This window comes from Vigna radiata, unplaced genomic scaffold (genome assembly GCF_000741045.1).
Source record: "Vigna radiata var. radiata cultivar VC1973A unplaced genomic scaffold, Vradiata_ver6 scaffold_23, whole genome shotgun sequence".
In the NCBI taxonomy this organism is placed as follows: domain Eukaryota; kingdom Viridiplantae; phylum Streptophyta; class Magnoliopsida; order Fabales; family Fabaceae; genus Vigna; species Vigna radiata.
Genome location: NW_014541837.1, coordinates 2,909,391 through 2,921,384, shown reverse-complemented (window position 1 = coordinate 2,921,384; position 11,994 = coordinate 2,909,391). Strand labels below are relative to the sequence as shown.

The window sequence follows — 11,994 nt, the reverse complement described above, 5'->3', positions numbered from 1 at the left end:
AAGCTCTTTGGGTGAAAATTTGGCTAGAGAAGGGTTTTCAAAAATGGCCTTGATCATATGACATTCACATGCAATTCAATCAATCATCAAGATTAAGGCAATATCATCCATATTTTCCTGTGAACAATGCATACAACAATAAAAAACTCTGGAGCTCAAAATCTCACACACATGCTTTCTCACACAAAATTCACTCATGCATTCTGTCTAGCATCATGACCACAATCATTAATTCATTACACATCTATTTCCTGGATATCAGCATGCATTGCAACTCAATTGTCATCCTCATCAAATAATCATCAAATAGATCCATCATGCACATGAGTTAGTCAAACATTTTCAGAGCAAGTGCTAAAGCCAAGAATACATACCAAGATTAAAATTCAACCTATTCTAAGAATTTAAATTGCAAAGAGTAAAAGAAAAAAATTCTAGGTTGCCTCCTAGTAGCGCTTGTTTAACGTCACGAGCCTGACCCAAACCTGGTTGGCACTTGTCAGTAAGTGCACTTCCTTCCACCACCCATCAGTAGGTGTACCGTCTGGATATCCTTCAGTGGATACCAAAAATTTAGCATCCCTCAGTAGATGCTACCCAAAAATTGTTCAGAAAATTCAAAAAGTACATGTTCCAACGAAGATAAAACAAAAGACCAAAAAAGAAAATTGTTCTTAAAATTACAAAAATTGATTTCCAAAAAGTTCAACTCTTCTTCTTCACGTTGGGATCTTCATCGTCCCACCGGCTCACTTTTCTTCGGTCCACCTTCTTGACCACGGTTGAATATGGTCTTCTAATCTCCACCATTCCGTCATCTCTCAACTTCCTGTTGACAATCCACTTCTTGTTTTTGAATCGCACTGAAAAGCCCCGCAAGAATGATGTCTCCTCTGAAGAGGTTGATTCCTTCTTTCACACTGTCCCTTTCTCATGAATCTGCAAAACATTACAATCGTAATGAAAATTAATACCTGTGTATTTTTCTTCCTTTGCAGCTTCACTTTTGGCTCTTTTATACTTGACTTTCCTAACTGCCCTCTGTACAGTTTCTTTAGAGCCATAAAGCAACACTCGATCATAATCCTTTAACTTTATTCCTCCATCATGGATACATATAACCATCTTAGAAGTTCGCATGAACGGCCTTCCTAGGATTAATGAATATTTTCCTTCATTGATCATATCTACAACTATGAAGTCAATAAAAAATTCCAACTCATCAATCCACACAATCGCATTTTCCACCATTGCAATAGGTTTCTTCATAGACCCATCCGCCATTGTCAAGACCACTTTGGTAGGCTTTAATTTTACCCCTTTTATCTTCTTGAAATCACTGAGAGGCATCAAATTAATGCTTGATCTTGAATCAATCAAAGCCTATCCTAAATCAACATCATTGATAACGCAAGGAAGGGTCAAAGCTCCTGAATCCTCTAGTTTCTGTGGATGGTTCTTCTTCCGGGGTTTCACCCACTGCTCCTGATTTTCTTCATAGCCCAGATCAAGTAACTTCCCCAGATAGTACTTGATTTTCTCATCACATTCAGAAGTTTGTGAAAATGTTCTAGGATTAATGGGTGCCTCATTGAGAATCTTGCAGAGTGATTCTTTAATATCTTCCTTCTCCTTTTCTCTTTTTGCTTTCTTCTCTTCGCCTTTCTTATGCTCAGTATTAATCCTTTCCTCCTCTTCATCCTCACTGCTTTCGATCTCAATTGTTTCCTCCTTCAGCTTCCTTTTTCCTCCTTTTGTAACACCTTTGCACTCATCTTTTGGGTTAGCATCAGTATTAGCCCGAAATTGATGTTTCTCTATGGTTTCAACCCTCTTAGACAGTTGTCCTATCTGTGTCTCTAGTGATCTAAATGTTGCTTGATCACTCGCTTGTTGAGACTCATAAACTTTCAAAAATTGATCAAACCTGTTAGTTAATTCTCTAACTGTCTCAGTCAAGCTGCTTACTTGCTGCCATAAGGGAGAAGGTTGCTGCCGGAAGTTACTGCCTTGTCCAGAAGAAGTCTTCTGGCTTTGCCCAATACTTGAATGATTTTTCCAACCTTGGTTAGAATTACCTTGGTTGAAATTTCCCTTCGTGTACTGAAATTGGGCCCCCATGTAATTCACGTCCTGCTGCATCTCTTCCGGAAAAGCACATTGACCATTAATATGGTCACCACCGCATAAATCGCAAAGTTTCAATAAAAGAGAGTATCAAAAGATTACATTGTTTCCCCCAACAACAATAGGGTTTACTTCACCATAGACATGGTGAAACTAGATGAAAAATGGAAGAATAATGGAAGAGNAAACCCTAGAAAAGATGAAAAGGAGCCTAAGCATCCAAGAGATCCTCTCCAGAGAGCAAAATTAGGTCTGGCCGTTCTCCCTTGTCAAAAGAATGACTCTAAACTCGTAGTAGGGGTATTTATAGGTGAGGAGCGTGTCAGAAAACTGCGCTCTGGTCAATTTTTCAGCATTTTGGTCAACTGGTTGACTGATTGACTTTTCTGTTTGACTGGTTGACTTTTATGGTTGACTGGTTGACTTTTGACTTTTCTGCACTCCAACCATTTTATAATTCAACCATTCTTTCAAATCATTCCAAAAACCTTTATCATTGCCGCTGGGCGGTACATTGACTCTTCAAAACTTCATTTTTCTGCTCTTTTCTTGAGGCAACGACCTGTATCTTTAACTCCATTCTTACTTTTCTCAAATTAGCTACAAAACAATGCAAAACAAGCATAAAATCGCGAAAAACAACTTTTGACTCTCTCCAGACTCATTTATTGAGTTTTGCTTGATTCTAAGCTCATTCCGAGTAGTAAAAGGTGTAATTTGGTCCAAATTGACATATGAAAATAACTGTTTTTCAACCTTCATCACTAAGCCATCAAAAGATACAAACCCTAAGATGTCTTGGCCTTTAAATAGGACATAAAAATAACAGAAAAGAGGTGCAAGCCCAAACAAATCATAAAAATCGCACAAATTGGCCCAAAACGCGTTCTGTTGACTTTTTCTGCATTCTAGTTGACTTTTCAGCACTCAGGTTGACTAGTTGACTTTTTTTGGTTGACCGGTTAACTTTTCTGCATTTTGTTTGACTTTTCTGCACTTCAACCATTTAATACTTCAACCTTTCTTTCAATTCATTCCAAAAACCTACAAAATCAAGGGAATAGAACATCTAACCCATAACAAAACATGTTCAATAAGATATTCACAATAAGGAATAGAACATCTAACCCATAACAAAACTTGTGTTATTAATAGTGTGTTGTTACCATCAAAAACCAGAGTGACAAGAACACTGTGAGATTATGGTTAGCTAAACCAGTGGTTCCCTTATCAACAATCTCAACACAAGTTTTTGTACAAAACCAGATTTTTGTTCGTGTAATCGTTAACAAGGACCCTGTAATCGATTACAAGGCACAAAATGACCTGCACTTGTTTCAAGACTTGAACCAACTTGGTCTTGAGACCAACATTGGGTCTTTCCTTCACCATGGACTGCCCAAACCTCATTTTCCTCCCTCTACTCACACTTAAACACTAAAAACAAATCTCATCCACTAAAGAACTACTAAAAAATAACGTAAAATGTCTTTGGCTACTTGTGTGCCCACAGTTGGCTCTTACAGCACAGGTTTTTGTACAAAACCAAATTTTTGTTCGTGTAATCGTTTACAAGGCCTTTGTAATTGATTACAAGGCACAAAATGCCCTACCTGTTTTAGGACTTGAACCAATTTGGTCTTGACACCAACATTGGGTCTTTCGTCCACCATGGACTACCCAAACCTCATTCCTCCCTCTACTCACACTTAAACACTGAAAAGAACTCTCATCCACTTAAGAAATATTGAAAAAATAACGTAAAATGTATTTGGCTACCTGTGTGCCCACAGGTGGCTCCTACAGCACAGGTTTTTTGTAAAAATACCAGAATTTTGTTTGTGTAATCGTTTACAGACTCATTGTAATCGATTACAAGAGACAAAATAGGTTACGCATGCCATAGATGCAGTGAAAATTAGGGATATCATTATTCATGAATGGTACTCAATCGCATTGGCCACTTTGTTTATCCACATTCCAAACAACAAAACATTTAACAATGACAATAACAAAGACATTAAAATTTCAATTAACATTAACAATAACCAACTGAAGCAAAGTTTCATGTTTTATTTCATTAAAAAAACCGGACACTATAAACTTATTTCTTCATCTATGTACAATTTTGTAACCCTTTCTATAACAATTGAATACACAAATCACTCGTGTTTCACTCTATTTCCTATGTATGGGGTTCTAAGTGCCTTGCTCTTGTAATGCTTTCGCAATCCAACTCTCGCAAACCTCTACACACTGGGTTGGTTGCTATACATGCCTCCCGCACTTACAAAGACAATGTTCATGTCAGATTCTACATGAGGCGTACTTTGTATGTTTCTCCTTTTATTCTTCTCTTCAAAGCACAAACATACTTTGTTAAAAAGGAATGACAAACGCACAACTGCACCAAAGAGACTAAATAAGAAAAGGCCAAATCCCAAAAACGAAAAAAAAAATAAAATAAACACAATAGCGAAAACCCAATGCCAAACCCAAAATGCAATGAAGAAAATGGATAAACTCATTTACCTTGCCCAAACCACCATGGTCACCAAAGAATACCATTGCGTACAATGAAGAATATGAGAGAGAACGAAATGGAGGACCAAATTGAGGAGAGCGGACTTTGGGTTCGTTCCTCGCAAAAGAGGACCTTCACCAAAGGTTGAAGTTTTGGATTCGTCCCTCACAAATCATGAGATTCACCAAAGGTTCGAGAGAGGACAAAAATAGAGAGAGAACTAAATAAGGAAAAAAAATCATAATAAAGAGAGAGAACAAAAATCGAAAAATATGAAAAAAATGAAGAGATCAAATACACAGAATAGTTTTAGAATAAATAATCTCTTAATCCTATGACCTTTTCCACATCACATTTTCATATTTTAATTTTATTCCAAATAGACGAATGAGACACCGATAACATTGTAAAAAGTTGTTAAAATATAGTTTGTGAATATATAGGATCCTTTCCAATATTTAGACAACATGAGTGTGGAACAACGGATGTGGTAGAATCACCATTGATAAGACTGATGCAAAAGGCATCTCTTCTAAATCTCTAAAGTATAATAAAATATAATAAAATATAATAAAATGAAAGAAAACAAATGCTAGGCGAGCTTTGAGCACTGCCAGATCGAATTAAGAAATAAAATCAAGAATGATGTTATTATTTATTTTATTTTTTACATGTTTATCTTCTGCGGAACAGAGAAGCAACGTCTTGGGACGAAGAGCTACTTTTTTTTTTCAAGGATATATGCATTAAGCAAAGAATAAATTCAATATTCTATAATATTTTTTTATAACGAAAATCTATTATTTTTTATTAAAGTTTAAGAAGAAAGCGATTATCTTTTCAAGGGCTTCTATGCAAAAACTGAGGAGATCTCTAATACGTGTCATGTTGATGAAATCTAACGTGGAGATGATGATCCATATAGCTTTTGTTTTGATGAAGGTTCCTGATTTTAATATGAAGTAGTGATGTTTAGCGTTCGTCTTAATTTTTATTTATTTTTAATATATGTGAATTAATGTCAATCTAATTCATATTAATCTAATTTTTTATATATTTATAAATTATCATTAGTCAATGCTGATATTATTCAGCTCTGATAAGTTCATGTACCTCTTTACCTTAATATTAATAAAAGTTCGTTCAGAAATTTAAATTTAGACAGAATAAAATGTCGTGATTTGCATGAGCCTATTTCTCATTAATTTTCGATAACTTTTTTTTTTCTTTTACATTTTTTTACGTAAATATTCTACATCCACATATTTCTTTCAATTGTTATTCATTATTAATTATTAATTTAGTCGTATTTTCCGTACTTCAATCTAAGGCCAAGAAAAAACTCAATTGTTGTAAAATATTTTTTAAAACATTAATAGTCAAAATTAAGGTAAATGAATATTAAAGTACAGTACAACACTAAATCACTCCCGTTAAAAACTTGATGACAGATTAATATCTGCTTAATCAGTAGTATTTATATTAACAAGATGGACGCTAAATTAATTATCATTTGAGTAACTATTTCCTTGTCAGAAAATTGTTAAAAATATGTTATTAAAAAGGACCTTTTCCAATAATACAATACTAACATATATGAACAACAAAATATCATTCATAATAATCCATTTTATACAAAACTAAGATAGTTAAGCATTATTGAAAATTAAGCAAAGGACAACACACAAACATTATTACAACAGACAACGTTCTTCATCAGAACTCACACGTTGAGGCTTTCATGTAGGACGAATCCACTTTCATACCCACATTTGACTCTTATTTATGCTTGGTAATACATAGCTTTAAAGGTAATAAAATCTCTCATTTAGATTTGGAATAGTTTCTCATATCACGGTTTGATCGAGGCAAAAGGAATCCACAAGAAGTGAAGAGACATAATCTTTTAGTAATTCTGCATTTGTGAATTTATCCTTGTGACCTTCATACGAAAGCTCAGCCATGCGTGCATAATTAGCTATACAATCAAGTGCAATCATTGGGATATCATTTGATTTGAGGCACTCTTCATTTATAACCTTCCAACAATCTTCAACATCTTTGTGAATCAAGTTATAAGCCTCTGCTTCTGAAATGCTATATTGCTTCATGCAACATTCCACAGCTGATGCAACATGTAATCTTTCTTGTTCAAACTATATTACTCAAAACAAATCCAAATGTTCAATTAGGAACATAATAATAGAGAATAAATAATTAAGACAAATGAATCTTCAACATTTTTCAATTAGAAATGAATTGGTACCCTATGTGAGGCCATGTCATCTAAGACTCTGGCAATAACTGATGCAGCTCTAAGTATATCTGGATTACTCAAAATCCAATCCAATACATCTTTTGTTGCAAAGTCTGCAAGGCCAATAAACGTTGTAGCGAAAATGGGACAACAAGAAGTAAACATTCCATTGATTTTATATTCATCATAAGTTGGAATGTATCCTTCATTACACCATTTAGCTTCAACCAAGTAGCATTTTACTAAGTTGGAAACCTGCATGTAACAACAAATACACTGATGAGATAAAGTTAACATTGAAAAGAAGTATAAGCAAAATTGGAATAAGCATACAGCTTGTTTGAAATGTGGCACAACAAAGTTTGAGTTTCCACTTTCAGTTGTCAGCTCTTCTATCTCTTCACACAGTTCTAGAATTGCTTCAAATATTACTTTCATGGACCGTGGAAGGGATTCAGTGAGTCTGATATCCCATCTGGAATTTAAAAACAAAAAATTATTATAAAAAATTAAAAAATGTGATGAACCTTAAACCAATCTCATTGCTATGAAGTCTTTTTCTCATTATTGACTATATAATCTATAATTTGTAAAACACATCAACCTCTGAAATGCTTCTGTAAAAAGTTGAAGTTCCTCAACAGTGCCATAAGCGTCATAAGTATCATCTAGAAGAACAATAATAGCTGCCAATTTTCCTGCAAATATTCTTCCACTACTATATTCAGGGAGGTATGACATCGCCAACAACCAAAGATAACACTCAACAATTCTGTTTCTAGCGTGGGGAACCTTTTGCTCAAAGTTTGACTTTTTCCACCACCTTCAATAAATAAATAACACCTTAAAAATTTAAACATCCAAATCATCTTAAAGTCCAAATAAACATATGGTTAAACAAACTCATTCTTTATGTACTTAAAGATTATTGATACAACCTTATTAATTGCATCAGTCATTTAAGACGAGATTGTTTAATTTATTTGTATTTGATATGTTAGACTATATATCCTGTAAAAGTTATCTAAAATTTATATTTTATTGGTATATTTGGATATGAATATATGAATACATGGTTACTTTTGAGACCATTTGAAGGTAAAGAAAGACTTACTTGGTGATAGTGCCAATTTCTTTTTGATGCATTCTTTGAAGAATATTGAATTTTACTTTTGCGAATTTCAACAGAGTTTCATCATGGGAACAATGTTGTTCATAGACAGACATGTGATACTTTGCCTCAAACCTAGGCACACTCTTATTAAGAGGATGGTTTAAGCAATGATTGACTTGTCCTACAAGAGATGGTTCCAGTTGGGTGACCAAGGATCTAAGTTGAGTCTTTGAGAAGTCACATATTTCTTCCAGTATATCATCTCCATGAGTTCTCATTTGTGCAGCTTCATACAAGCTACACAGCCCTTCAATATCATTTCCCAGTGTTTCATTGAAGTTTCCTTCCTCATTTTTGAGTTTCTTAAATATATCTGCTCATTTAGTTGAATACATAATAGACAGTTAATTGATTTTGAACTTTGACGGATATATATCAGTATACATATAGATTGCGATTTTCACATGTAAATAGTAAAGAAAAAGTATACACGTACCTGATGAAATTCGATATCCCTGTTGTCTAAACAAACGAAAGAGTAGAGCAAGAGAGTGATAATTGTTATCTTCAATGATGGTGTTATCTTCTATAAAACTGTGGTGAATTTGTTCCAATAGATTGTTAATTTCTTGTTGGAAAAGATGGGGTAAACTGAAACGTTGAAGTGAATCAATCAGGTTTAGTTTGTATTTGATATCTCTGATTGATGATTGGAACATCATTTTCACTTCCTCCTTCAGCTTTTGAGCAAGTTCCTTCGTATTGACTTCCTACAAATAAGTTGCATTACAAGGCATTTAATAAAGTTTTGAAAATTTTACATTTGTAACAACACCAACAGAGACAATTGTAGAAGTTATTAATTTCTACCAAACTACTTTACATTGAATTGGACGCACCTTATCTTCAAAAGGGAAAACATACATACGTATTGGTATTACACTCACCTAGTATACTAATATGTTTCAAATATTTTTGAATAAAATTAAAGGAACTATGTGAAGGAGTGTAGTAAGAAATTGCATATATAAAATAAAATATAAGTATATTACCAATGATTCTGAATGATATTGAAGGAAAAAATCACCCCAAATGTTTGGAGGAAAATTTACAGAAGGTCGTATGATATGAGGTACTGCATGTTGGATCGAAGCAACTGGTAAGGAAGGTGCAAGAGACATCCTAATAATCTGTTATTGAGATGTTTCTTCTTATATGTAGCTAAATTGCCAAAGAAAAACTAAGGTGTTTTTATGTGCAATGTCAATGGACGATGGTTTGTTCCTAGTCGGGGACTATATATACATATATTATTGGTACTCTATAGGTTAGAACTATAAATATATTGGTTCTAGGTTAGAATATATCGGTACTTTCGAGCCTCGGAGACAGATCTATGTCTGTGAATGGCACATGGATTTGAATATGACTCTGGAACGATAATGGAACAAATTAATACCAACTTGCTATTAAAATAAGAAACTTACTCCTCAACCTTTTCCAATTAATACAATTAAAAAATTGTAAAGTGGGCTCAATTTTTTTAAAATAAATCAGAGTTTGAAAGTAAAAGAATAAAAGTTAATTAAGCATTAAATCCCATATTAAAATCATGAATTAAAAATCAATTAAAGATGATGAACCCTAACTTCGTGATCCCTAAATTCAACTATGTTAATCCAATTTAAGGGTAAGGACTAGCGAGTGCAAAAAAATCCGCACTCGCAGATATCCACATATAAAATTCGTAACGGATAGTTGATATCCGTGGATATTTACTGCTCGCAATCTGCGGGTAGCGGATATTTTAATACTTACTTATAAACGGGTCGAGTGCGAGTAAAAATAAAAACTTAATTTATATTTTATGAAGTTAAATTTAATTAAAATTAATATTAATTTATATTTTACAAAGTTAAATTTAACTAAAATTGAATTTTAATATATATTTAATTTAATTTATATTATATTTTATATATTTTTTGTAATTCTACTTACATTTTATTTTAATAATTTAATAAAATATATATTTATTAAATATTTGCGGGTATCCGCGGATATCCACGGGGGGTAACTACGGGTTTTAAAATACTTGCGGATATTTTTTAAGCGGGTATCCGTGCGGGTACCGGGTGAATCTTTTTTTTGTCAGGTCGAATTACAGGTAGACATTATCCGTGCCCGACCCGACCCGTTGCCATCCTTAGTAGAGACCCAATTCCACTAATTTTGTACTTTTAAGGATCTAATTGAGAAAAAAAAAATAAGAAAGGAATCTATTTGAGTAAACTCAACATAAATAGGGACTATCAAAATCATATACCTAAGATGTATTCGTAGTTGTCTCTCTACAATAGATGAAAATATTAACTATGAGTGCAATATTTCTTAATAGACTCTTTAATTCAAATACCTTTTTACTAAAATTGTTTAAATGTAATTATATTATTTATTAGTTTTTCTCATTTATTATATGATATATCATTAGTGCAAGCATGTGATAGATGGTCAAGATAGGTCATTTTTTGCTAAACGATTTGGCTCATTCGGATGGAGGAACAAATCAACCAAACACTCCTCTGATTTGGACCGTAGAAGCACTCAACAATGAAGATGTGCTTGGACAACGCAGCAAAATGGATTGAAGAATGATGATGACCGGTTGAAGGATAAACTCTGGAAGCCACTCTTCAAATGGTGTTCGGTGGCTGGATTGAAGAAAATTAGATGACTCGGTGACGGAGATAGGGTTGAGGCAAAGGAGGATTGAATCAAACAATGATTCGATGAAGACAACTGATGAAACAGTGATGTAGAAAATGAAATGAGGAAAGTGGTTTAAATGTTGTACTGTGAAGCAGATGGTGTAAAGTAATGCTAGGAATGGAAGCCTAGCTAGGGAGAGAGGCTAGAGGAAACTCTCAAGCTCTCTCTATGTGACCTTTAACAAGAAGAAATTTCTGGACAGAAATCAACAGAATAATTCTTCATTCAAATCAAAGGTAGCAGTTACAAGCAATGGAGCAAGCTATTTAAAGGAGAAACAAAGCTCCTAGTTCACGCCTATTAGCTAACGTTTAACTATGATGCAATGGAGCAAGTGCCCAGTTTTGCAAGTGTGAAGAAAACGTGAAGAGCCATGTGGAGATCTCTTGTATCTGCTGAAGCGTTTTTGAAGCTGCTGGTAGCACATGAAAAGTGCTAGATGCATGTGGAAGATCACAATTGGTGTACGCTGGGCACAAACCCTTCCTTACTGAGCATCGAGCTTCATATTATGCCTTTTGCTACTTTTCTTTTCTTTGCTAAACAAGCTCCTTGGCTGGTTGAACCCTACAAAACAACAATTACAAATATTTTATTAGTTAGAATCTTTCTAAGGCTTAGAGAGAAAAAAGAAAAGCTTTTAAAAAGTCATTATTTACTTCCCTTTCTTAGCCTTAGCTTAAGTTGATACTCCTTTGAATGGAATGCCCTGAATGGGTTTCCATCATTGACCCTTGTACATAGGGTGATTGTGCACATTTTGGCCTTGTGTGCTTTTTCAACGAGGGACTTTTTGGTCCTGTGGACTTTTTTGGCCCTAGTTCATGTGGATTAGGGTCAAGCCGTATGAAATTGACCAAATTGATAGCTCTAAATGAGGCTAATTAACCTTATGACTTATCACTTATTTTCTTGTATTTCTTGAATGTGACATTAATATCATTTTCCTAAAATGAATAACAAAATGATCCCTCTCTCCCTATTTTCTCTCGTTAATTGATATTAGACTTACGACTCTTAATATTTAATAAGTTTTTTTACACTTTTAATTTTATTTTATTTTTTTATTTTCATACTCATAACAAATAATAGTTCTAAAAAGTGTTGATATTGTTGATAGGGGAAGCACAGTGTTAGCTGAACCCACAATCTCTGTGATATTTGTTTTTGAGGATGACAACACATTGTTAATAAAAACACATGTGT

General features: G+C 33.8%; 1 protein-coding gene across 1 annotated transcript; it reads right to left on the bottom strand.

Annotated features, from left to right (window-relative positions):
* Positions 1 to 6,239: 6,239 nt before the first annotated feature.
* On the bottom strand, positions 6,240 to 9,321 carry LOC106778564 (probable terpene synthase 2). The gene is made up of 7 exons (XM_014666532.2): positions 9,075 to 9,321; positions 8,519 to 8,792; positions 8,023 to 8,395; positions 7,513 to 7,731; positions 7,242 to 7,383; positions 6,918 to 7,163; positions 6,240 to 6,807 (listed from the first exon to the last, which is right to left on the bottom strand). Exons 1-7 carry the CDS (start codon positions 9,201 to 9,203, stop codon positions 6,499 to 6,501), a joined length of 1,692 nt encoding a protein of 563 aa, XP_014522018.1. The 5' UTR covers positions 9,204 to 9,321; the 3' UTR covers positions 6,240 to 6,498.
* Between the last annotated feature and the right edge of the window lie 2,673 nt (positions 9,322 to 11,994).